Source organism: Eptatretus burgeri, chromosome 15 (assembly GCF_056783735.1).
Source record: "Eptatretus burgeri isolate ZD-2024b chromosome 15, Ebu_testis_v1, whole genome shotgun sequence".
Taxonomy (NCBI): domain Eukaryota; kingdom Metazoa; phylum Chordata; class Myxini; order Myxiniformes; family Myxinidae; genus Eptatretus; species Eptatretus burgeri.
The window spans coordinates 11724931-11752740 of record NC_140975.1 but is presented as its reverse complement, the minus strand read 5'-3'; the positions used below and the strand labels follow the sequence as shown (position 1 = coordinate 11752740).

Sequence of the window (27810 nt, the reverse complement as noted above, 5' to 3'; positions counted from 1 at the left end):
AAGAGTCGCAGTGGTTGGAGGAGGAGTCTTCTGAAAGTGAGGAAGGAGAGAGTGAAGAGGAATGCCAGGGTGCTGCAGGTGGCCAAAAAGAAAAGAATGAAGAAGCTGATGAGGATGATGATGAGGATGAGGAGGATGATGATGAGAAAGAAGATGATGACCATTGAAGATGAGTCAGACTTTGGTTTTTAGAGTTTGTGTGTGTACCACCAGCTCTGTAGTTGCACTTTGGATCCCGGTGGTGGAACAGCAATACCAGCAAGAAATGTTATTACATATTTGGCAGGTCCTACCAACCCATTTTGAAATAGATCCTTCCAGCATTTTCATGCTTGCCATGGCAAACCCCAGTGAGATGGTATATTGTGTATAGCAGATCATAAAATTTTTACATTGAGAAACTATTTCCATTGTCTAAAACCATAATTGCTTGTGGTGTCATAGGTTGTGGGGAAAAGCTGAAATAAATAAATAACACGGTCATTGCATTCGCAAAGCATTGAAACTAGAATAGCACCCGGTCGAGCACGTACCTCAAGGTAGGCTGAACCATGGCTGAACAATTTACGTTTTGTATCCCATTGATAGGCCAGATCTGGATCTGGACCCGAACCAAAATCTAATCAGCTTCATCTCATCACCAACTCAACTCGTGCACTAAATTTTGTTGTAAACTGTCTACAACATTTTGAGATATCGTGCTATTTTTCGTTTTTCACCCTTTCAATGGTGAAAATCACTTTAAAAATTATAGTGCAGGATCCGGATCTTCACCAAAATCGAATCGATTCATCTGAGTCACACACCCAACCTGTCCACCAGGTTTCATCCACAACTGAGATATCCTGCTCGCAAACAGGTGAAATCATAACCTCCATCCATCGTCGGTGGCGGGGATAATAAATGGACAACGCATAAAGGAGCAAATCAGTAATGTGGTATTTATTGACGAAAATAGTATGCATTCAAACGAATAGTTATTGCACCAACATTACAAATTGCCGCCACAAAAAAAGCAAGACACGCCAATGACGCACATTCATTTGATTATCATTTCAAACTAATTTGGACATGACAGCTCGGTTATCATTGGCTAAAAGTTTTCGTTCATTTCCAACCGGTGTTTCTCGAGCATTCTCTTTAGCTTTATAAACCTATTAAAATAAGCCACAATTTGGAAACAATTATCGGGATCTGAGCGGTTGATTTATTTATTTTTGGCCTCTTCAATTGTAAGGGTGGACCTGTTCTTTTAAAATAAAAAATAAAAAAACACACCCATCATGTAAGAATGATTGAGGGGGAAAGAAATGTTGCACTTGAGGCTGGGGATTGATCCCGAGAGGAATTTGAACCGCCCGCTTCAAGCGGTGAATGCTGGATTGCTGTGCTTAACAAAATCACGGTGTCATCTTTCTGTAGAAGAAGATTGCCCTCCATTGTGATGCAACACACAAACTCAGAAGGTGATCCATTGATTGTGATGTAAACTTAGACCTTTCAAAGTTGGTTTGAGAGAAATTAAATGATGAACTGGTCAGGTACATCCGAGTGCATGTTTGAGACGAAAACGATTGTTTTGAATTGTTCCACGTGCAGGGTGGGGATTGAGGGGGGGGGGTTCGGCCAACACATTTGCATGCTACAAACGTGCCAGCAATTTGCAACTGTACACATCTGCAATCTCCACCACGTCGGAGTAAGCAAACTATCAACAGCGAACAGCAGCGTGCGCCTACATACAATTGCATATCTAATTTTTTATCCTTTTTTATTTCAATCTTTGTTTTCAACTAAATAAAAGGCATTTTGCATTAAGGTCAGCCTTGGCAAACAGTCACCGGCATGCGTAGCAACCGAGGTGTACGGGCCTTAGGTAAAATAAATTCCATCCTAGAAATAATTTGAACCATTGTGACGGAGTCGTGATGTGTGTTTGTGCACACATACATCCAAGTCACTGTCTCGATAACCGTCTCGTAAACCGCAAAACACTAAAGTGATTGAAATAAAAATCGCTCATTTTGGGGGACGTCACAAGGTTTGTATCAAAATAATTTGCAAAGCCTCAAAAGCAGGCAGTCCTGGTTTATTTCCGTTCATGTGCCTTAATGTTGCTCTCACAGGCTCCTGTGGTAAGGCCCGTCGCAACGTTCCAAAATGTCTGACAGGAGATGGACCGTGTCGTGAAAATCCAGGATGGTGGCTCGTGGAAGGGTGAGGACGAGACGAGCGAAGGCCGGTGTGTTGTCAAGTGGAAATGATTGCTCTGTGGAAGAAGAAATAGGTTCATTATCTACTTGTGCTGGTTAAACACTCACTAGTGAGTCCAGGATGTGAAGCTTTGAACTAGCTATATTTTATTATTTTTGATACAGCACTGCGAACAGCCTGCAGTTAAGCCCAGCTTTGGAATAAATTCCTGAAACGTTTTTGTTTTAGACCAGGTTTGCAGCAACATTGAAGAACAATGCTGGTTCTGGCACTGCGAGCCCATCGCATGTTGAAGATTGTAGAATACGAGCGATGGAGAGGAGCCATGGCAGCCCTGCCTTGTGGAATGCATGGCAAAGGTGGCAATTCAGTGAAGAAACCTTAGGATGAGCAGAATCGCGCCAAGGCCGAAGAAGAGCAGCAGGAGAAGTAGAACACCGCTTGCCTTCTGCAACATACGCAGTCACATCTTTCAGCTTTTTCTTGTTTTACCAACTGATAAGCAATTTCACCCTTGTGTACCCTTCAAAATGGTCACAACTTTAAATCATCCATACAGGAACTGCTTGCTACATAGAGTATATATATATATATATATATATATATATATATATATATATATATATATATATATATATATATATATATATATATATATATATATATATACATATAAGGGGCAGGGGTGCAGTGATAAATTGAGGAAAGAAAAGGGGGGATGGTGGTTTGAGTACATCACGCATATACAGCTCCAAACGTGATGGAAGACAAAGAAATAAACTTTTTTTATCTTTTCAAACTACAAGAGAGTTTCTCCCAGATTGATCAGATATCATTATGCGAATATACTCCCCCCCCCTCTCCCCCCATCGGCAGCCACACTCAGTGGCATAATGGATATAGAATGGGCGATTAATCTGGAAGGTCGGAGGTTCGAACCTCGCTCGAGTCATTGCATAGACTGTAAAAATGGTTCATGCTGCTTTCTTGCTTGTCACTCAGCATTTAAAAGGGGAATATCATGGATAAAAAAACAGGTTGACAACCATTGTGCAAAATTTATGGACCTAATGGCCTCCTGTGTTGAAATTCTTTGTAAGGGAACTCGTGTCATGCTGTATTATTATTACCCCATGCAAGCGAAGCGAAAATCGGGGTTAAGCAATTGGTTTATGTCCGTCCGTCCATATGTCTCTGTCTATCTTATCAGTTTATGATCGAGGAACAGCTTTGGTAAACCGAATGCTATATTTAAAACACGAATCATAACATGAATAGAAAGCCAAGTTTGCCATTTTACCACATAATGACTCTAAATTTGTTCCGATCGCACTTGTGCAGAGAGGAGCGAGATAATATTTTTTACTCTGTCTGCCTGCCTGGCAGTCAAGTAAAATTGTAAATCATTCCAAACAGGAAACAGTGTTTTTAAGGATGCCATAATGGATACATACAACAGGCATGCATAACCAATGCAACATGTTAGATAGGGTGATGTAATAGGTGTTTGATAAAACGGCGGTAAAACACAGAATCAATATATTTTTACGCCTTTAAACCTCTTTAAATCTTTATTTAAATTTAATTATATATGTGAAGACTGTAAGAACACAAATCAGCCTTCATCATCTATCTATAATTCCAGCAGTGTGTGTGTGTGTGTGTGTGTGTGTGTGTGTGTGTGTGTGTGTGTGTGTGTGTGTGTGTGTGTGTGTGTGTGTGTGTGTGTGTGTGTGTGTATGTGTCTGTGACCGCTGTTTCTTGACAACCACTGGTCCGATCTAATTGAAATTTGCCACCTATATTGCTGGGGACCTGAGTATGTGCCTTTTCAAGGTTTGATACTAATCGGACAAGTGTTTCCCAAGTTATGGCCATTTATTTACCAAACCAATGACAGGACACGGTGCTGCGGCCATTTATTTACCAAACCAATGACAGGACACGGTGCTGCGGCCATTTATTTACCAAACCAATGAGAGGACATGGTGCTGCGGCCATTTATTTACCAAACCAATGACAAGACACGTTGCTGCGTAGACGTGGCTGCGGAGGCCGGTGCACGGCCGGCCGACGATGACGTCACAGGCCGTGCCGGTTCCGATGGGGAAAGGTGCCTTAGTTACCGTGGCGTAGGAGAGGCAATGGTCAATGGCAGCGAATGTCATGGCAAGCAAAGACAGGGAGGTAAACTTAATTTTAATTTGGATTTTAATTAACTCTGTGTGTGGAAGTATCACAGCAGTTGTTACTTAAATGCAAGCGATAATTCATGGAATGCATGTGAACATTCCGTACGGGCACGCACCACTTCCAGATAGTGATGACACTGTATTCTAATAATTTCTCGATTTCTTATGCGCATTTATAGAAAAACACAATGCCCCAATCCAGTCGTCGTTTACGAGAGCGAAGGAACGGCCTGTGTGGTTGTTGTTTCTGGCTCGCGGTTTGAAAGTTTTTTTGGGGGTTTTTTTTTTTTTTGCACGTACGGCCACGCACGTACGGGCATTTACTAGTATTTCCAAATACCATTATATATATATATATATATATATATATATATATATATATATATATATATATACACTGTATATAAATAGCATGTGGGAGTGTGCATATCAAGTGAAGAAGGGGTCGTCAATATCGTGCGTATGATGCCGATTGATGCTGCATTCAATGGTGTTAAATCAAGTCTCCATTTCCTAAATTGTGTCTCAACCTCATCTTATTACAGTGCAATAATGGTGGTTGGTGTAGAAGACTGCTTCAATAGCACCAAACTTCTGGATTTTTAATTTTCTTTTAAACAGTCATTAAAATCATTATTGTATTGAAATTGAAGTGCAGGAAGGTGATGCTCTTCAGAGGTTAATCCTTTGTGGATTCACTCTATCGCGATGAATTTATTGAGGAAAGGTTTGCGGATTGCGGTCAATGTGCTCGAATAATCATGGGCTGGTGAACTATTTTCCACATTTATTCACCTAATTAACATGGGCTGTTGACACAATAACCCCCTCAAATCTTCCAACTTTATCAACATTTTCATCAACCCATCTTTATCGTCATCATTATCAACATCACCATTGCATTGTTGGATCAAGTTTATCATCATTATCATGGAGCCATTTTCATCATCATCATCATCATCACTCCACAAGGAGTTTAGTACTCCATGTAGAGGGATGATACGGGGGGGAAAAAAATGGCCGCCCATTCAAATGTATACACAATGATAGGCTTATAAACTACTGTAGAGTGAAGTCATGAGCATATAAATGCCATACCTTTTATTTGAGTGTTTTCTGAACTACCAAGACTTAAAAAGATTCCAAACTACATCGCTAAAGTACCACAACAAGAGAGCATGAAAATGCCAATTTTTCTTCTTCTTCTTCTTCTTCTTCTTCTTCTTCTTCTTCTTCTTCTTCTTCTTCTTCTTCTTCTTCTTCTTCTTCTTCTTCTTCTTCTTCTTCTTCTTCTTCTTCTTCTTCTTCTTCTTCTTCTTCTTCTTCTTCTTCTTCTTCTTCTTCTTCTTCTTCTTCTTCTTCTTCTTCTTCTTCTTCTTCTTCTTCTTCTTCTTCTTCTTCTTCTTCTTCTTCTTCTTCTTCTTCTTCTTCTTCTTCTTCTTCTTCTTCTTCTTCTTCTTCTTCTTCTTCTTCTTCTTCTTCTTCTTCTTCTTCTTCTTCTTCTTCTTCTTCTTCTTCTTCTTCTTCTTCTTCTTCTTCTTCTTCTTCTTCTTCTTCTTCTTCTTCTTCTTCTTCTTCTTCTTCTTCTTCTTCTTCTTCTTCTTCTTCTTCTTCTTCTTCTTCTTCTTCTTCTTCTTCTTCTTCTTCTTCTTCTTCTTCTTCTTCTTCTTCTTCTTCTTCTTCTTCTTCTTCTTCTTCTTCTTCTTCTTCTTCTTCTTCTTCTTCTTCTTCTTCTTCTTCTTCTTCTTCTTCTTCTTCTTCTTCTTCTTCTTCTTCTTCTTCTTCTTCTTCTTCTTCTTCTTCTTCTTCTTCTTCTTCTTCTTCTTCTTCTTCTTCTTCTTCTTCTTCTTCTTCTTCTTCTTCTTCTTCTTCTTCTTCTTCTTCTTCTTCTTCTTCTTCTTCTTCTTCTTCTTCTTCTTCTTCTTCTTCTTCTTCTTCTTCTTCTTCTTCTTCTTCTTCTTCTTCTTCTTCTTCTTCTTCTTCTTCTTCTTCTTCTTCTTCTTCTTCTTCTTCTTCTTCTTCTTCTTCTTCTTCTTCTTCTTCTTCTTCTTCTTCTTCTTCTTCTTCTTCTTCTTCTTCTTCTTCTTCTTCTTCTTCTTCTTCTTCTTCTTCTTCTTCTTCTTCTTCTTCTTCTTCTTCTTCTTCTTCTTCTTCTTCTTCTTCTTCTTCTTCTTCTTCTTCTTCTTCTTCTTCTTCTTCTTCTTCTTCTTCTTCTTCTTCTTCTTCTTCTTCTTCTTCTTCTTCTTCTTCTTCTTCTTCTTCTTCTTCTTCTTCTTCTTCTTCTTCTTCTTCTTCTTCTTCTTCTTCTTCTTCTTCTTCTTCTTCTTCTTCTTCTTCTTCTTCTTCTTCTTCTTCTTCTTCTTCTTCTTCTTCTTCTTCTTCTTCTTCTTCTTCTTCTTCTTCTTCTTCTTCTTCTTCTTCTTCTTCTTCTTCTTCTTCTTCTTCTTCTTCTTCTTCTTCTTCTTCTTCTTCTTCCCTTGAAACAATGTAAAACTGTAGCCAAACCTACCTCAATAACTGCTGAAGCATTGATGGTGATTGTAATGCGAGGAAGTGACTTTCTCTCTGGGATAGTGCATGTAACCCAAAATTAAAAAAATATCAAACATTCATGGGTTTTATTCAGAATAAAAATCGAAGGTAAATGTGGACTCAACCAAATCAGACCAGGATTGTGGGAGGAAGATGGACAGTACCATTCCAAAAGCAATACATATCCAAACCAATGAAAACAAGTATTAAAACAATTTAATAACAAAGATGGATTTAATCCATACCAAAATAACAAAATATAAAAAACATAAAAAGCATATTTTTATTTTTTTTTAAACAATAATCGCATCTTTTCGCAAATGTGATAGTCCACAGTGGACTGAACCAAAAGCCAGGATTGTGTGTGTAGGGGTAGAGTGTACCATAAGCCAAATTCAAATAATTGATGGATTTAAACCACACCAAAATAACAAAATATAAAAGACATTAAGCATTTTATTACTTTAAAAAAAATCGCAGAAACAAGAAAAAAAGACATAAAAGAAAATGTAAAAACAGAGGGATGAAATCTCAAAAAACAACCAAACAAGGTAGGAATGACCACATTACGAAGCCACAAAACGACACCACAATTCTCTTATGGATTAACATCACTACATCTTTTGACATTTTATTTTTGTTGTGGGATTGTGATGGATGAAGAAGAATGAAGAAGAATAACAACAACAATGAAGAGTGATGCCACAATATGACACCACAATCCTTTTCTAGTTTCTTATCATGATATCTTTTGACGTTGTTCCATCACAATCCCACAACAAAATTGAAATGTCAGAAGATGTGATGGTAATCCATAAGAGGATTGTGGCTTTGTCATGTGGTATCATTCCTATTTTGTTTAGATGTTTTTTTTAATTACATCCCTCTGGTTTTCTTCTTTTTTTTCTTGTTATTGAATGTAAGTTTCATGATTTTAACTCAACAAAATAAACTTTATTTTATGTTCTTTATACAGGAAAATCAGCATGGTGTGAGCTTAACGGTGAAGGTGACTGGCTTAAGGGCTTAAGATCGTAGGGCCTGTCATGTCATGAAATAACACCAGGTGGGTTGACTCAGCCTGTCGTCCTTCCGAGGTCAGCAAAATGAGTACCAGCTTACTGGTAACAGGGGGCACTGCATCATTGGCACAGCTGCACTCCCAGCAATGATGCAACCAGCAGCCTCAAGGTGCATACAAAATAATAATGCTTTGTTTTATGTTTTTAATAATTTTTATTCATGGAAAAAAAAGGAAAAAAATGCACAAACATGTTAAAGGGGAAAGCTTGGATAAATTTTAAAGCTGAAGTCCCCAACTCTATTTTCCCCATTACCCCCCAAGTTTGCGGATTTGCAGTTCAGGAGATTTTCAACAACGTAACCCCCGCGAACAGCAAGGCCCAACTACATATGCTTGAACACTGTACAAAGTATCATATTTTATGAACTCTCTAGTTATTATTACCTCCGCCACTGAAGGTGAAGGTGGTTATTGTTTAACCCCTTTCTGTCTGTTTGTTTGTCTGTCTGTCTGTGTACAGGATACCTCAAAAAGTTGTGGACGGATCCGGATGAAACTTTGTGGACACTGGTGTGTGACAAGCAAGAATTGATTCAATTTTTGGTGAAGATCCGGACCCGGATCCGGCTATTAGAATTTTTTAAGTGATTCCTCACCATTGAGAGATAGTGTTAAAAATGATGTATAGCACGATATCTCAAAAAGTTGTGGACGGATTTGGACGAAACTTGGTGGACAAGTTAGGTGTGTTACACGGAAGAATTGATTCAATTTTTGTGAAGATCCAGATCCGGATCTGGATACGATAATTATTTAAATTTTAAAGTGATTCTTCACAATTGAGAGATAGGGCCAGAAAGGATATAGTATTGTATGGCATGATATTTCAAATATGTGTTTGGCCTGATACGTTCTCGTGGTTCAGGCATTACAGGGTGGAGGCATGCGCTCTACCGAGGGCCCTTGTAGTTATTACTTTGGATGTGTTCTGGCCGTGTTGGTGTTGGCGAGTCTCTTCTTCATAAAAATAAGTATGGAATAGTTTTATTTGTTGAACAAAAACTTAAAAAAAAAACTGGTGCACCTCACAGTTCCTTCTTTTTTCCCCTGCATCCTTATTATGGCACAATAAGAGTCGCTGCCAAGATTTGAACAAAGTTTAGGATGGTTAGGGTGAGAGGTTTGGGGGGGGGGGGTAGAGCATGCCCTATTTGCTGGATCATCGTGCATTCAAGACATTGGGAGGACCACCACATTTGACAGATCGTTTTTGGGAGAAACTTCAATAAGCAATGGTCTACTTCACGGCCTTGTTATTCACAACTGTGTTACTTAACCGTTCTGCTTTCGGCTCACTCAAATAAATGGAGTCGTAATCCTGACATATATGCCAATGCCTTTCCTCACTCACCGTGCTCTTGCCCTCCTCGCCATAACTCGAAACCTCCGAGCCGTCTGACATCTCTTTTCCGCAGCCGCCAGGGCAGCCCCTTCTGAGAAGCTTTCGTCGTGAGCAGGGTCTTGCATCCCTCGTGCTGCGTCGGCACCGCACAACCTCACTGGGCGATCTTGAACCCAATAGGTTTGTGGGCGCAGTTTTGTCTAAGGCAGTGACTTTATTCAAAGTTGTCTTGTCTGGGACTGTTATTTTCTCTACAGCTCTTCCTTCTTGTGCTGCAAATGAATGCACGGGAGTGGATGGCGTTGTAATGAAGCTCTCATCGTCGGAACAAGAGGCTTTTTGATGGCGACAGGTTTTTCTGCTTAGCAGCTCGCCAAGACCTGGAACCTGGACCTCTTTGGCTTGCTCCAACCTTGTGCTTCCTGGTGCTGCAGATGAAGTGCGCTTGCGTCCCAGTTCGCCGGAAGAAGGCCTGCCACTCGCCTTGCTACTGCACCCACTCCGCTCTGTTGGAAGGATGTCAGGCAAAAGGTTGTTTGGAATGGAATATCTTTGGACAATTTATTTGGTCTTTGAAATTTCACAGGCTTACCCCTATTGATTTGGCAATGAATTCTCACAAGTAAGGGCCACAGCAAATAAATGATAAAATGTATTCTGGTTTGGAAGCAAGCTTTCCATTGACTTGGGAGCGGGTAGGAGATGGGGTGAGGGTGGGTAAAGTGGGAGTGGGGAGGGGGGTATTTGGTAGTTTCAGACCCAAGGAAAAAAAAAAGCATTGAGATTCATTTCCATCAAGGAGGTGCTGCGTCTCAGAACATGCAGTCTTTCTTAAAGGGAACCTTCCAGATCCCACACTTTTAAAATAAAAATCCTCTGTTTAAGGTCAGCTGTTACAATATCCACAGTAGGTGGGAATGTGGATAAAGGGCAGGCAGGATGGGTAAATGGGCTTCCCAAAGTTCCTTTGGCTGGCAGTATAGTCTCGAGGTAAGCACACTCACCTCTGAGCTGTCTAGCCTGGGTTCGAATCTCAACCCAACTTTAATCAGATGGACGTTAAACTGAGCATTCCGCCTACCAGCATTAGTTGGTGGACGTTAAAAATCCTATGGTGTCCTTTACCAAAAGTAGGCGAGTTATCTTTGGCACCCGAGATAAATTACAAATTCCTGCTCTCACTGCATCAGCTGCTGCACACCGACAAATGATGCTTCTACCCACATCCATGTGCTGCATACAAAATAATAAGAAGCTTCCTTGTACATTATTTATATTTGAGTTTCCTCGTTATGCTAATTTTATTTTATTTTAATATACGACAGCTCTGATCATAATCGTCATCAATATTTTATGTGCAGCATGTGGCTGCTGCTTTTCATCATTGTTGGAGGGGGGAAGGAGGGGGTGGGTGTGCTCCTGATGCAGTCCCCTCTGTAGAATTTGTTCAAGTTTCCGGCAATAACTCGCCTACTCCTCACAAAGGACACCGAAGGATCTTTATCGTCCAGCAATTAATGTCAGCAGATGGGACACTGCTTCATATGCATCTGACGGATGGCACACACATTGATCCTTTGCCTTGCTTGCAAATACGTTTATAGCCGGGTCAAGATTCGAACCCAGGCTCGACAGCGAGTGCGCACACCTAATTTTAGCCTGCCGTGCCAAGCACCCAGCATTGATTCGTTAAAACAATTAAATTAATCACTTTTTTCCCCATATGTGTACCCATGTAATAATATTTGGCCCAATAACTCTCAGACAATGCTTTTGAATAATTTAATTATGAAGTGATATGCAATGTTCAGGTTATATTTCATTAAAAAAAATGAAGGCAACAAAGTAATTGGCCTTTTTCTGCAAAACGTCACAATGATCAAAGATTCCAGGCTGACGACAGCAACGCGCTTGTGGATGCTGCAACTTTTTGAGACGTGGGACACAAACTGCTGAAATATGATGCCGAAACTAATTGAGGATTAAAATCAAGTTTCTGATTATTGACTGATTTCTTCAAAGTCCCCCTCCCACAGTATGCACTTTTCCCCTTTTGAGTAAGCTACATGTTATGAATGAATGAAGATACCATTGTAATTTTTCATGGCATTGCCATACATGAAGTCAGGTGCAAGTACCGTACAAGCTAACCCAAATTTGGATTTATTCCTTTATCTTATAGAACTGATATATACATATAATTACAATACCTATATTGAAAATTAGCAATTTGCCATACCAGTTCCTCACCTCTTCCAGTTGTGCATCCACGACCTTCGGAAGCCCCCCGACTCGCTCTGGCGCCTCCATGTTTGATTCCTTTCAGCCGGCCCTCACTGCCCGCACCCCCCTCTCTCGTATCGCCCATAGCCACGAGCGAGCCATTCTGTGGTCGTCGTTTGCTCTCCCTGCCACCTTTTCTTGATCCCTTGCATCTGTCCGTTTGTATGCCTACAGGTTGGGCCTCTTCCTCTTGTTGCCATGACGAGGGCACGGCTGGAGTCATGGTCTCGGAAGGACTGCAGGCTGTATCGTCGAGAGTTGGCGATTGCTTTTCACGATCTGAACCCTGTAACCCTGGGGACTCTGTGCGTGGCATATAATGGTATGGTTTTTCCGCAGTACGCTTTTGATTCTGGTAGATCACCCCTGTAGATGGAGAAAAAACAACGTCTCTCATACGATTATGTAATTGCATTTCAATTGGGGAACACAATAATGCATAACCATGTGCAAATCTTGGGAAACTATGATTTAACTGCGTACGAAGGAAGGAGAATGAAAGGTGGGGAATATCCGAGGGAGGAAAATTCAGGATGGGAAGAGGGAAGTTTAACGAGGATTGTGATGATGTTCGTTAAAGGCAAGGGAGGACAGAGAGCAGGTTATCTTGCAGCATGTCTCATTAGTAGACGTTTCCATGGTAACAGGTAACGAGTGCTGCTGGATACCATTTGAGACTTGCTTCTGTGAGCTCAAAATAAAACCAAAAATAAAAGGCGTAATATTTTCCCCCCTCCTCCCAAAAAACCCCCCATCATAGTTGGAAAGATCCATATTCAAAAATGAAAGCATCACCAATAATTATCCCCACCCGATAGGCAAGGCTCAGGTCTGACATTTGGAACCACTGAGTGCCAGTCTTCATTCAGGACTGTGCAGGCATCGTGTGCCCGGTGTTAAGTATCCTCCCAAAGGGGAAGAAGCATCACATGACTGCAATGATCATATGATGAGATCCAATGTTTTGATGAGATCCAATGTTTTGATGAGGTCGAGCCCTCCTGCCCCCCCCCCACCCTCCACTACAGCACCTCCTTCCCCACCTTATTCCATCTATTAAATGAAAATGCACTGTGCCAGATTAGTCACATGTCAATAGCTAATCAACTTGTAAACTGTCAAACAGCCCTTCGGCCAGTGCAACAGCAGCGAAATGCTTATACAGCACATACACATACAAACATTCATACACCATGTGCACAAACAAAAGGTTTCCAATTAAAAATGCTTCCATACTACTTACATCATTGTCTTATAGGGAGTTAACTAATTTTATCCCATTAAAAATTGCCAAGATGCATACAATGGCACAGGGTGCATACCTGTAACTACTCCTCTCTATGCATCGAAGATTTGCCGCAAAAGCAACTGAATATCGCTGCGGAATATCATTTTGAGCATGAATCATTGGCCACACACAATAAATGCACAAGAGGTAACGTCGGCGTATTGCATTACCTGCACTCGAACAACTGTGGCCTGACACACTGGGTTTCAGTGAGTCGTTCATCGGCACACCATGCACCAGGTATTAGCAAAGTGGCTAAACCCAATAAGTATTGTGATAGAGGGTAAATGATGATTTTGATAAAATCATCAAAAAATGGTGCAGAGAGGTATGGTTGCAAACCGTTCTGACGGGTCTAGTGTCTCGACCCTTGACTTGCCGTCTCTAACAGTTCTCACCATGTGTCTTGGCGAATACTACTTCCTGGCAGAACATGACTGGTGCGTTAGAAGTTTGACCGACGGTATAAATGGCATCATTGCATGTCATATCAGAGGACGTTATGACACAAAACGGTGAATATCGGTGTACTTCACTCGGACGTATTTAGATCCTGCCATTGTGCTATTTGCATGCCGTCATGAACGATGCATTTTCCAAAATGGCATTGCACATTTACCCAATTAGGATTTTTTTCCCAAAATGAATGGGAATGAAACGCTTTCACACACCAGATATACATAGTGGAACACCTTTGGGATGTCCACGATGGTCAAACATTCTTCGTCGTTCGAACTTCCTCAACATTTTTGAGAAGTTAGCAGGTGCTCTGGGATGATAAATGGTGCCAATTTTTTTTTCAAATGATCAAAAATCTCATTCTGACTGTGAAAGAATGTTGTTTGGCTGAAGTCCATACCGACAATGGTTAAATATAGTTTACGAAGTTGTACCTACATGAGTATGGAAGTGGCTGAGTGGTGAGAACAGTGCACCGGTATATTGGAGGATGTGGGTTAAAATGTGAGGGCAGTGGTCCATGACAGTGAAAGCTGAACTGTCTCAGGTTAATTACCATGTCACTGTTAGATTGTTGGTTTAAAAAAAAAAAAACCCCAGCCGGCTCATTAATGACACGATCAGAGTACCGAGCCCATGGGCAATCTTGTTCCAAGTGTGCAACATGTTCTTCTGACACATCCCTTTATTTGAGCGGTGTATAGGCAACAGACCGTTGCCTCAATCGTTCCTGAAAATAAAAATAAAAACCCAGGTTATGTATACGACGCATAAATATGTGTACTGCTTATTTGCATATATAATACATGGTGGTTATGTAGCTTTGATAATTCCAATTGCAGCCACCCTCCCTTCAAATGAAGAAAATGTCAAGATGGACGCCAAAATTAATTTTTTTTCAAAACTTGATGGAACCCAAACAAAACTGTCACATGCACATCTTCAGGGTGCTCTCATTAATCGCTAAAAGTTTCAGCTTCCTCAGACAAATCCTCTCAGAGGAGTAGATTACACATACAACATACTTTCCCTCCATTATACATCGATTCATGGAATTATTTTTCGGAACAGAAGGTGGATTTCACATTAACTTTGCTTTTAAACAGCCCTCCTGACAGATATCCAAATGATTTGTGAACATCAAACATGTACTGCGGAATATTACAAACTTTGTGTGCAGATGATGAAAGCAGTTGTACAGGGAATTAGGGAGTTCAGTTTTTTGGGCCAATCACTCCCTCTTGGGATGTACTGCATACCAACCCAAGAGCACAATGAACATAACATCACACTGGTGACAGGCACAGCATATGGGCTGGTTGGATAACCCAGAGGTATGCACACACGTTGCTGAGCTGTCTCGTCTGGGTTTGAATCAACTCAGCTATAAAGTCTCACCCTGGTGTTTCACAGGCAGGGCAAAGCATCAGTGTGTGTGAACCGTCCCTCAGACGCACGTTAAACTGGGCGTCCTGTCTGCCGGCAGTTGTTGGACATTAAAAGATCCCTCCTTTGCAAAGTGTAGGTGAGCTCTTAATGAACCGTGGCCAAATTTTTACTCTAACCTAAAGGGGGCACTGTATCAGCAGCACAGCTACGCCCCCAGCAAATGATGCTACCCATCACCATGTGCTGCATACGAAAGAAGATCAAGATACGGAGGAAGAAGCCAACAGTACACATTATGCAGGCATGAACGACAGAAGGAACAGGAGGTTGAATAAAGTTAGAGGAATGTCTTCTTTCGAGAGGAATCTCTATTTGAATTGCTCAGCAGTTGTGAATAATAGTTCATCTTGGTTTTAGGGCTCATCCCATTCAAATGCTGCTCACCTGGCTGATGAAAGCTCGGAGAGAGTTTTCGTGCCAGTTGCCTCGATGCATGCGATGCTGCCCAAGCAGCCTGCGCCACCTTCTCTGCAGTCTCCCCCTTACTCCGTGCATATGCTGCCCTGTAACAAGCAGCTTGTATGAGGGTACAAAAAAAGAACCAGAGTAAAACTTTCTGTATCAGTCATTCCAAAATTAGAATGTAGGCACACAAACCTCCTTCCTCTCTCTTCTTCCAAACACAAAGCTCCGTCTTACCTGCTCTCAACAACCTCGACCTTTGCCCTCGCTACTGCCGCTGCCCGGTGGGCCTCTGCCACCGCTCTGGCCACCTTCTCTCGAACTCTTCCTCCACCCCACTGAGGTAGCAATCGTCGTCTAGTCCCGCCTCCTATTAATACTCCATCACGAAATTTCCCTTCTTGTCGCCTTCCATCGGGAAAATGCATCCGCCCATAGCCATGCGATGCATCGTCGAGCCACTCTCCCTCGTAAGCAAGACCATCAGAGCGCTCACAAACACCACAGCCGCTTCGTCGATCACCATGCCATTCACCGGAGTAGCGTTCTATAGCACCAGCCATTGGCTGCACTCCACTCGAATCTCTGGAACCTCTCTCTTCAACAGTTGTACCACTTTCTCCAATCATTTGTCCAGATGGGGGCTCACTGTCAGCAGAGCTTCCACCTGAATTTCCCTTGCAGCCAGCTCCAAATTCTGGTCCAACAAGGGAACCCTTTGAGCTCGAACGGCGAGGTCGAAGGCCACCGAGGAGTGATGATCGGCGAAACAAGAGTGCTCCGCTCCCACCACCATTCCTGCGATCACTGCCATCACAAGGTCGTAGGCTTAGGACGAAACCTGCCTTACGGGGCCGTGGTACATCGGGTGGTGAGCGGTCAGGACGAGCTGGTGGAACCCCATTAGCAAGTGGTTGCCGGAGTGAGCTGAGAGACGAGTGGTGTGGAGGAAGGATGGATGAAGCTCTAGAATATGGTGCACTCTCACGAACACCGTGTCCATGCCTCACGCCCTCCCACCATTGGCCCTTGTACATGCCTGTGGTTCATACAACAAAGCGCATGTGGAACACAGACTACAATTGGACTGATATCCATGAAAAAAAAAAATTTATGGTCATGGATCCCAAAACCGCAATTGTTGTTTTGTATTGCAGCCTGTGGCTGCAAGTTGTATCATTTTCTTGAAGCACAGTTGTGCTGCTGATGCGGTGACCCTGTTACCAGTAAGCTGGTGCTCATTTTGCCGACTTCGGAATGATGACAGGCTGAGTCAACCCACCTGGTGTTATTTCAACGGAACGAAGCCAGCCACCTAACCGTTAAGCCAACTTCAGGCTTAAAACCTCAAGTCATCATGCAGTTATTTCAGTTTTAAGTACATACACCAAAAGATGTAACAAACAGTTGAGGATATCGGGTTGGTGTGTTTGACATTTCAATGATCTGAGCACTTGGTCTGTAAGATTGACTTCCCTCTCCCAACCCCCTGGAAGAAAGAAAGAAAGAAAAATATTGGATTGAAGTCTGTACTTAAATTTGAAATGATTGGACCATTTAAAGATGGCACCTTTGTGATTGCACAATGACTACTTTCAATTGCAGTTGATTTGAGTTGATTCAACATCATGTCTTTTCCTGGTTTAATCACAATTTCGATGTTAAAGCATATTTATCAACCAGTCCCATGTTGTGTTGTTCTGGAAAAGTTGGACGGTCTACATGCCACACCAAAAGTTTCAGTATTTGTTATATATCTATACTAAACAATTTGTGTGTGTGTGTGTGTGTGTGTGTGTGTGTGTGTGTGTGTGTGTGTGTGTGTGTGTGTGTGTGTGTGTGTGTGTGTGTCCTCTGTAACTCCAAAACCATGAAACCTAGCAGCCTGAAACTTTGTATGTGTACTAAGGGTATTCCAAGGAAGTGCATTCGTGAAAATTGGGTGTTTGGGTGAACCAAAACCCCCTTTTGAAGATGATTAACGGCCTTATTTAATTATATCCTTTATCAGGCGCATCCTCAGCCACCTCGCTCTATATGGAGTCTTAAGGCGTTTCTTGGATTACCTCGCTGGGGTCTGAAGCCGCCATGTTTTTTGGCCTGCTCAACCATGCCTGGACTTGGAACAGGCCGCAACAATTTCTTCACGACAAAGTTTTTATTTATTTATTTTTCCACTTTCCTCATTCATATTATTGATTGCCTTCTCATCATAGCTACGAATCACTGGGTACATTGCAATGCTTATAAACACCCAGAGACACCAGCGTTCATGGCTTTATTTCATTTCCGCACTTGCCATAATCTCGAGAATCTCTTAAACTATGCTGAATTACAAAATTTAAGCTCCAGCATTGAACTTAGCAACAGCTCCGACTGCTAAAATAAGTGTTTGTTTGCCCAATTCGTACATTGTTTGGGCGTCTCCGGGAGGTGTTTAATATTATAACGGCTTGCCAAGCCAGCCATTCCTTATCAACCGTTTCGTTGGAGTGCTTCCCGGAGTGCTAAAGCCACTTGGCGAGCACTCTACAATATTCACACTGTCACTGAATACTGAACAGAAGTGTAGATCGATCGACTTGAACAAAGGTCAGGGGTGACTCACCCACCCACATCTCTCACCTGTGAATGGAGGGAATAGCCAATCAGCTCTCACCTAATCAACTAAACACAGCTGGCTAGGATTATATAAACAATTGACCCCTCCCACACTCCTCTAGTCGAAGAAGCTGCATAAAGCAACCCAAAAAGACCTACACAAGGATTATTCAGAAGAGCAAACCTCTTCAGATTATTCAATAGAACAATCAAGCATGTCATCTTCATGAAGGACACAATGGGATGTCCACCAACGAACACTGGCAGACGGGACACCCAGTTCAACTTCCATTTGAGGGTCGGCACACAACTTGACGATTCGTCCTGCCTGCGAAACACCAGGATGACAGTTTCTAGCCAGGCCGTGATTCAAACACAGGCGAGACAGCTCAGAGGCAAGTTTGCGTACCTCTTGGGTATAGACTGTATTGCCAGCTCGCTGCTCTTCCCTCTGTTCGTCTTACATATTTCTGACCTTTTTGTTTGGTTACATGTTTTAAGAAGTGCTTGGCTAAGCAGCTACATGTCCAATGAGACTGTTTCCTTTTTGGTTTCACATACCCTTTTCAGACTTGCATTCTTCATAAAACAAGAATGATCACATCGTGGTCACAACCTGCGACAAAATCCGGTAACTGGCCGATTGGGAAACGCACATTTACTGCGCTATTAAAAGATTAACTCCATACCTCTCATCCATGTCACCCTCTCCCACGGTTATATCAGAACGAGTCAATTCATCACATGGTCACGGATTATTTTAACCCAACATGGGGCCATTCAAAAACTATGTAACGCTGTTTTTTTTTAGTAATTTACATAACGCAATGGGTAAGTAACGCTTGATTACGGTGTGTTCTGATGGGCTTGATTAAACCTTACTATTATTTGACATACTAGTGCGTGCCGTAGGTGCGTGCCCGTAGGTGCAAAAAAAACAACTTTCAAACCGCGAGCCAGAAACGACAACCATACAGGCCGTTCCTTTGCTCTCACGTTCTCACGACAACCACACTTCCACACACAGAGTTAATTAAAATCCAAATTAAAATCAAGTTTACCTCCCTGTCTTTGCTTGCCATGACATTCGCTGCCATGTAACCGGCACGGCACGGCCCGTGATGTCATCGTTGGCCGGCCGCGCACCGGCCTACACAGCCACGTGTCATGTCATTGGTTGGTAAATAAATGGCCATAACTTGGGAAGCACTTGTCCGATTAATATCAGACCTTGAAAAGGCACATCCTCAGGTCCCCAGCAATATACCTGGCAAGTTTCAATTAGATCGGACCAGTGGTCATCAAGAAACAGCGGTGAAACAGTGGTCTCACACACACACACACACACACACACACACACACACACACACACACACACACACACACACACACACACACACACACACACACACACACACACACACACACACACACACACACACACACACCTGGAATTATTAAAATCCAAATTAAAATCAAGTTTACCTCCCTGTCTTTGCTTGCCATGAAATTCGCTGCCATGTAACCGGCACGGCCCGTGATGTCATCGTCGGCCGGCTGCGCACCAGCCTATGCAGCCACGCCTACGCAGCAATGTGTCATGTCATTGTTTGGTAAATAAATGGACGCAGCAACGTGTCATGTCATTGGTTGGTAAATAAATGGCCATAACTTGGGAAGGGCTTGTCGGATTAATATCAAACCTTGAAAAGGCACATCCTCAGGGCCCCAGCAATATAGCTGGCAAGTTTCAATGAGATCGGACCAGTGGTTGTCGAGAAACAGCGGTCTCACTCACTCACACACACACACACACACACACACACACACACACACACACACACACACACACACACACACACACACACGCACACACACACACACACACACACACACACACACACACACACACACACACACACACACACACACACACATTGCTGGAATTATAGATAGATGATTACATTTTTCAGGGTCCCTCATCATGATTAACACTCGACCCAAACAAAGCCAATGGAAATCTGGCACAACAAACCCAGACAGAGTGTAATTGGCAGAGGCCTCCAGGCCGAATGTGTTCAGCCCACCAGAAAACCTAGATGGCGGCCATATCATTTCATCTGGGTGCCATGGTAGGTGGAGTCAAGCGTGCAATGTGGGTGTGGTCCGGCATCTGTCCAACCAATGGGTGCACATTTCAAAAATCGACCCCCCCTCCCCCCACCCCCCAATAACAGCAATGCGGAGCTCTTGTAGATATTTGACATGTTGCAGGTAACAACAGCAGCAATAAAAAAAAATATTGCTGAAATCTTAAGCCTGAAAATTCCTGAAAGCCATTATTAGATACCACTACTACTACTACGCAGAGTCGAGCTCTCTGTATCTGATTGGTTGGATGATGATCAATGATAGTTATAATTTCTAATAAAGAGGTGGCATTCCATCGTTTGCCTTTTCTGTTTTTTTTTTATTTCCTCACCATTTCCAAAATTTACCGCAAAGGAGAAAAATTAAGGATTGTTTGAACACAAATATGCGGCACGACCCCAAACACGTCATTCATGGCCGTAAACCCTATAATGTTGTCAATTATTGCCTCCAACGATGCTCCAGAAGGGGAGATAGAGTACAGTTCAATTGGTTTGGCAGTGCTGACAGCTCGCTCCTATCCCAGGGGACTTCACCTTGGTTTGATTCTTGCTCTTTTTGAAAAATCCCACCTGTCTTGCACCTCTCCATCTGGCAACCCATCGTCTCGGCCACCTCTTCCTTTTAATGGTGTCAGTTGGTTGATACTATCCGATGCCAGACTGGGTCCACTACCCCAGAGATGCTGCTGGTTGCTTGGTGAAAAGCCAGCAGCTAATATGCCACCTTATACTTTGGCAGTAATGACATGAAGCACAGCTTGGCACTGGCTTGTGTGGATAGAAGTCATTAAATGATAATACGACGGCGCTTAATCCTCAAGGATGCTGCTTTCCATTCGCCAGTCTGCAAGCTTGCACTGTCATGCTGGAACAACCTTGTTGGCTTGGAGGTTCATACCAAATGCGTTTTTGAACACGTTTTACATTTCAGGCAAATCAAACCTTAAAATATCACAATTGAGTCACCCTTCCCTGACAAAGTCCTCTTGACTCCTCTTCAGATCCGATGAGAATTTCATTTTCATCAGATTGTGTGTGTGTGTGTGTGTGTGTGTGTGTGTGTGTGTGTGTGTGTGTGTGTGTGTGTGTGTGTGTGTGTGTGTGTGTGTGTGTGTGTGTGTGTCCACATCTATATGTTTTTGCATGAATTTTTTTTTTCTCTGCAACCGCTTATCCGATCGATGCAGAACTTTAAGCATAGGGAGGGATGCCCCATGGAGAACATTTTATTGATAACTCTGATATAATTGGTCGCATTGTCTGGCAGCCATATTGGATTAAAGAAAAAAATGACATTTTTTTTTCCAAAACCACTTAACGAAAAAAATTGAAACTTAGAATGTCATCAACTCCCATGGGGTATATACGGTGATGACATTGATGTCATCGGTGAAATAGTATTCCAACCACAATTGGTTGAATCAAAATCCTTTTCCAAAAATTTTGAAACTCCATATACCAGTATTTGATGTACGACCCAATACGAGTGAAGAAGTAAATTTATGAAATAATCAGTCATGTGGCTTGGTGGCCATATTGGATTGAAAATGATGACAAAAAAAAAATCTTCTTTTCCAGAACCGCTTAACAGATTGATGCGAAACTTCATACATATGATCGACGAGCAATGGGAAATATAGTTTGAATTTTTTTCATGTTCATCTTCATTTCCTCAATTTAGGCTTTATGTGCACAAAAGTGGTTGCTAAATATCCTAATAATCAATAAAGCTATTGATAATGGCAATGTATGTGACATAATAGGGTGCACGGATGATGTGGGTATATGGGCCATAATAGCAGTGGACCATAATAGTAGCGTGTTTAGTTAACGATGGTATTTTTGTTCAGAATGACCTCGCGAGGTGAGACTATGTGTTCTACGAGTGCTGCTCTAGTTATGCCTCCGTTGAAGAAGTCGCCGGAGACATGTTTTTGGGTTGTCCGTCCGTCCATGCTAATTAACCTCCGCCATCTTCGAAGATGGATGGAAGTTACTGTTTTCACCCCTTTCTGTTTGTTTGTTTGTTTGTTTGTTTGTGAACAGTATTACGGAAAAACTCTTCGACGGATTTTGACGAAACTTGGTGGGGGGATTAGGTATGGTCCAAGGATCATGCCAGTAGATTTTGGACTTGGTCCAAAATCCAATATTGCTGCTATGGCGGCCATTTTGAAAAAATATTTGATTTTTTTTTTTTTGCATTTCTACATGTTTTAAGTGATTTCCAACCCCCCCCAAAAAAATTGTTTGAGAAAAAAAAATTTTTGCAACTTTTTTTTCAACAAAATTTCGATTTTTTTTTTTGCATTTCTACATGTTATAGGTGATTTCCAACAAAAAAAAACATGCCAAAATTATAATTGCGGCTGATTTTGGAACTTCAGGTGGATATACCCACGTAAAATCAATTTCTGTCTCAAGAAGTCTAGTTATGACGAATGAATTGAGTATGTAAAAGTTAAAAGTAAAAGGGAAAGTTGCAAACTATAACTCTGAGCACTGTTGACGTCAAATTGAATGAATAGGATATCAGGTTCACTTGAGTGACCAAGCAGTATTGGCAGCAGAGGTTTTGCACTCTACCGAGTGCTCCCCCCTATAGTTTGCTCTGTTTTCTGTGCAACCGCTTGTCCGATTGACACAAAAGTTTCACCATCGGTGTGACTACTCATGCAGAATATTTTAATGATAATTCTGATGTCATAGGTCATGTGGTGTGGCAGTCAGGTTGTTAAAAAAGGAAAAACTTTTGACCTCTATCAACAAAATCACTCCATCTTAATATAATTCACCGTTTGTCTGTCTGTCTGTTCCCAGCTACCACAAAAACGGCTGAACCGATCGCAACCATTTTTTGGGTGGTTATCCTGGGAACCCTTGAAGTAAAATAGGCATAAATATAATAACATGACCCCCTTGACAGCTCCCGTAGGGAGCGGTCTTCTAGTGGAAAAAAATTGAAACTTGGCTCATGTCAAGTACTCCCCACAGGAAACAAATGTGATTTTTAAATTTTTTTGATGTCATAGGTGACTTCGTTATGACATCATAATTACATACATCTAATGCTTTATCCAATCAGTATGAATAATTGAGGGTCATCTCGGGCTAAATTGTATGGGAAGGTGAGGGGGGGAATTGATGACATCATCAGTCACGTGGTTCGGCAGCCATGTTTTTAACATTAAAATCTTCAAAAATCTACTTCTCTGAAACTCCACAGGTATGATCTCCTATCCATGAGGAACAAAATGTTCTCCACCTATGACGTCATTGGACACATGGTCTGGCAGCCAGAATTATTTATGATTTTGAATCTGGGTTCAGAGATTTAAATCAATCTTGGTACAAGTACTGTATGTATAATGATGTAATAATGTGGGCGGAGGCATATCTGGTGACGTCGTGATATCGAAGAGTGCCCTTTTGGTTTGTTTTTGTCATAGCTTGATGTTTTGTTCTCACAAAAGAATACTAGTCTTTGTGAAGGCTGGTGTCGGTCTGCAACGGCAGACGAAAGAACAATGGATTTCATCAATTTGATGGAGTGAATAAAAGTTGATAACAGTGAACAAAGGAGCTTAGTTAAAATCCATTATCCACCCCTCTTGTTCTGGTAAAAGGTTAAAAGGCTCGAAACACGAGCCGAACCTAATTTTGCACTGCAGCAAACATATCTCTTAAATAACCTATTGGTAGATAAAATCCATTGTTTGGTGTTCCTGGCCTCATTCTTGCCCTGTGTTGCTGTGACCCCAATGTTACATTCACACTTATTGTAGTGACTTGTTTTTTTTTATTGTTCTCCTTAGTGTCCCCAGTTCCCAAAGGGAACTGGAGAGGCTATTGCAATTGTGTGTGTGTGTGTGTGTGTGTGTGTGTGTGTGTGTGTGTGTGTGTGTGTGTGTGTGTGTGTGTGTGTGTGTGTGTGTGTGTGTGTGTGTGTGTGTGTGTGTGTGTGTGACAGATCTACTTTAATCTAAATTGTTCATCGTTAAATGTTTATAGTCTTGGCATACATGTAAAAATATATCTAGATATCTTGCACTGCCTTTCAACTTTAAGTACATGTTTACAGTGTTCTTTTTTTCTCATCCTTATGCGCCACACAATAAATAATACGAGTTTAGCTTATTCTCAGGAAAGCAAAGTACTGTACCAGTGTTCAATTGTCATGCTGTTTTGTCATTAACCTTCCCTCTTGCACACCAGAACAATAGTTTTGAATCGAGTTATTTCCAAAAACATAAAATATCTGTTAACCAGTGAGGAGTAGCAATCTGCAGCTCAATTGACTTCTCACTGATGCACAGACCTGAATTGCTGGACACCATTGCACTCTCTTGTTGCGATTTCTTTGGCATTAGATTGCCTTGTCTTATGTGCTTACTCATACTGGAGAAGCTCTAAATTATCAAGGAATGATCTTCACCAGAACGCGACGGTCGGTCGTCCAACCTTGTGATCATCCAAGAGATGCTAAAGTACTGCATTGTGATGAAAAGCCACTAATCTTCTCCCCTTTGCCACTCGTCTTCTTTCCTTTAACCTTAATACACCTCCATCGACTCTCAGTGGTGAGGTCGATACCAAACAGCCGTTATTGCTCATAAATGGAATTTCTAAACTCTTTTGTGCATAAAGGATGAAGAATCAGTTGCCATGTGCAGCTCCTTGAGTACAAATGTGTAAACTGCAAGAACAAAGCATTTTAAGCAGCCCCGAAGGAGATGATCCACCAAACGTGACTTAATTAGCTTCCAGCCCTCCCAGGGCCACTACCAGCCACCAGCCAAGACCACCACAAATTTAGTTACTACACAGGAACTGGAACTGGAACTGAAAACAACCCAGAACCTCAGAATTAAGGATTGAAGACATTGAGGTCTGTTGACTCCTGGAGCAATAACAGTTCATGACACAATCACAATGCACAAAGATAGACCATGCACTCACCTCCGTCTCCGTAGGTCTCAACCCCATGCCCATCCTGCAGACCGTGCGCCCAGGCACCCTCGTATCGCGCACCGCTCGCCAGGCAAAGTCGAGCTCCATAGCGACCCTTGAGACCGTTGGTCCACTCTCCCCGGTAACACCAGCGGGATTTGTTCTCGGCGCCCAGGCCATGACGCCGACCCTGCGACCATTCTCCTGCGAAGGTGTTACCGCTGGGCCACGTGTAGACTCCCAGCACCTCGAAGCCGTGACTCCAAGATCCCGCGAACTCGCCTTGGCCACGAGGACCGGTACAAATTCCACGGCCATGCGCTTTGCCATCTTCCCAGCCACCGCAATACACTCCCCCATCGTCAAAGTCAAACCGTCCCCCGTTCATGCAGGCATGGAATTGCTGCAATTAACCACGGGGTTTCCTCTGGGAAACTTGCATTCTACTTCATTCTCTTGTTTCTGTGAACACCACCCCTCCCCCCTTCTTGTGTGCACAAATATCTTTGGTAAGGTCTGTGTGTGTGTGCTCGCTTTCAACTAGTAAGTGGTGCTTTCTGCAACCTTTTGACCCCTTTGTCTTGGGCAATGGTTGAGCTTTGATACGATTTCGCACAGTGCTGGATCAGTCCTTTTGGGGGGCACAGGAGATTGGGTGGGGGGGGGGGGTGCTGCTGAATAATATGCCTGAAACAATTTTTATTTATTTTCTCCAACTTCTCCCCCCCCCACCCCACCCCCACTTTCCTTAGCCACTCACACCCCACAGTCGTCCTACCCCCCCATAATACCTACACCTCTACAACCCCCTCCACTCTTTATTTATTGATTCATCACCTCGCCCTTACATCAGAAAACATCATCATTTTGTCTCTTCCTCACTCTCGACATCTTCACACCTTGCATCTCTTCTTACCTCACCTCCTTTTGATCCTCTCCACCTTACCTTGACCCCTCCATACTCCTCCCAACGCCCTTTAGCCCGTCCTCCTTCACATCACATCACATCACATCACCTACCTCCCTCCTCGGGTTCAATCGCTCTTCGTCTTCTTCACCTCAATGCTCACCTATTTTCGCGGTCCCTCACCTTGAGAGCTCGTTCCTCGAGGTCCCCCGCGCGTCCTCACCGTTGTTTTCCCACCACAACTCCCTGCAAAGTCGCCGGCAGCAGATCGGGTGTCGGAGCGAACCGGACAATCCAATCCGCTCCTTGCCGCAGAGCATTGGCTGCTGCTGCAAAGCAAACGTCTCTCTTCGAACGTCGTCGCCACGAACACTAGATCGTCTCACTGGGTGACGGGAACGTGCGCGCCCACCTCGGAACGTGATCCATTTTGTCCGCTCCTTGCGATCTTTCAAACCTTGCAGCCTTTTCCTCGAACCATGATCGCTGCGCAGCAAAAAACCCCCCCCCAAACAGATTCTTCTTCCTCTTCTTCCTCCGATAATCCTCGACAAACTCCGCCCCCGTTACTCGGTGATTTGCCGTTTGACTTTTCTTTGCTCTTTCCCGGTTTGCCCTCTTCATTTTTCAGTCCACTTGCTGTTCTCTCGCAGCTTACCTTTTGTCACAATGTCAGACCCCCCCCCTTCCCATCACGTTTATCATGGACTTCCGACACCGGTTGGTGATTTAAGGTTTGTAACCACGTGGTCTTGAGTGGATTCCATCGCAGGGATTCCCGCTGAAATACCCGATCTGAAATACGTTGTGGTTCCTCGATGGAAACTTTTCCTAGACGTGTCGTTGTTGGAAACACCTGGTCCTGTTAACGTGGATGTCCGTGTCGTGCACTCCTCTACGGTCTACACTTGTCTCCCGATCCAACATCGCTCCCTCTCCCTCTCTACCTCATACGGCCTACTCTCTCAAACTCGACTCCATCCATCCATCGGGACCATACTCTGTGCAGAGCGTTGGTGCTGCTTAAGCAGTCTCCTGGGCTATTGGACACAATCCTGGACGGGTCGCCACTCCCGACACACAGGATACCAGTAAGCTGGTACTCATTTTGCCGACCTCAGGATGACAGGCTGAGTCAACCCCACCTGGTATTAATTTAACAGCCAAGCGGGATTTGAACTCAGGACCCAAGTTCACAACTGTAGCCATTAAGCCAACACCAGGCAAGCTCGACTGATGTCCTCGAAATTCATGAAAAACTACACTGTTCAGCTCTTAATGTCTGTTCCGCATTGAATTGATGTACAAACTCCTCCATGAGACTTCGACCTTCGAAAAGTTCCTCCATGAGACTTTTTCTTGTACACAGAGTCGAGGCTCATGGAAGAGCGAGAACACAGAATGGACCAGGTTATGACAGAGCATTATATACAACAGAAGCCTGGTGTTGGGTGAACGGTTAAGGTGGCTGGCTTAAGATCCTGGGGTCCTCGAGTTCAAGCTCCTGTCATGCCATTGAAATAACACCAGGTGGGGTTCACTCAGCTTGTCATCCTTCTGAGTCAGCAAAATGAGTGCCGGCTCACTGGTAATTACCAGTGGCACAGCTGTGCCCCCAGAAAATGATGCAGCCAAGCAGCCACAGGCTGCATATGAATAAATAAACAAGAAAGATGTCGTGCAGAGCACGATACTTGGTGAAACCCATTAAAGAAATTTGATCTTAAAAATCATTTGTCGTTGAATTCAATGACCAAATATGCAACTACTCTTCAAATTTCAAGTCAATCGGATGAAAATTGATTATAATTTATAAAATTTGGCTTATATTGTTGACCTTTTGTCCTATGATGACCTCAAAAATAATTGGTGTTTGAATTCAGTGACCTGATATGCAAATCCTGTTCAAATTTCTTGGTGAATTGAATGAAAATTGAGGATTTTAGAAATTTGA

At 42.6% G+C, this 27810-nt stretch overlaps 3 protein-coding genes across 7 annotated transcripts in view; 2 read left to right on the top strand and 1 right to left on the bottom strand.

Moving 5' to 3' along the window:
• Positions 1 to 1544, top strand: part of KLHDC4 (kelch domain containing 4) — a 57437-nt gene extending 55893 nt beyond the window's left edge. For both annotated transcript variants that reach the window (XM_085858176.1, XM_085858175.1), the window contains exon 12: positions 1 to 1544. In XM_085858176.1, the coding sequence (XP_085714302.1) occupies positions 1 to 167 (167 nt within the window). In that variant the 3' untranslated portion in view covers positions 168 to 1544.
• On the bottom strand, positions 1278 to 26413 carry LOC147011515 (junctophilin-1-like). 3 transcript variants are annotated; one of them, XM_085858173.1, is made up of 6 exons: positions 24959 to 26412; positions 15483 to 16284; positions 15228 to 15346; positions 11615 to 12013; positions 9374 to 9870; positions 1278 to 2662 (listed from the first exon to the last, which is right to left on the bottom strand). In XM_085858173.1, exons 1-6 carry the CDS (start codon positions 25335 to 25337, stop codon positions 2582 to 2584), a joined length of 2277 nt encoding a protein of 758 aa, XP_085714299.1. In that variant the 5' UTR covers positions 25338 to 26412; the 3' UTR covers positions 1278 to 2581. The 3 variants fall into 3 exon arrangements, with proteins under 3 accessions (XP_085714299.1, XP_085714300.1, XP_085714298.1); XM_085858174.1 differs by lacking the exons at positions 1278 to 2662; positions 24959 to 26412 and adding an exon at positions 19332 to 21103 and having other exon boundaries at positions 6844 to 9870; XM_085858172.1 differs by lacking the exon at positions 1278 to 2662 and having other exon boundaries at positions 6845 to 9870; positions 24959 to 26413.
• LOC147011514 (interleukin-17C-like) overlaps positions 11831 to 27810 on the top strand; it is a 40275-nt gene continuing 24295 nt past the window's right edge. For both annotated transcript variants that reach the window (XM_085858178.1, XM_085858179.1), the window contains exon 1: positions 11831 to 11969. In XM_085858178.1, the coding sequence (XP_085714304.1) occupies positions 11967 to 11969 (3 nt within the window). In that variant the 5' untranslated portion in view covers positions 11831 to 11966. The remainder of the gene's footprint in view (positions 11970 to 27810) is intronic.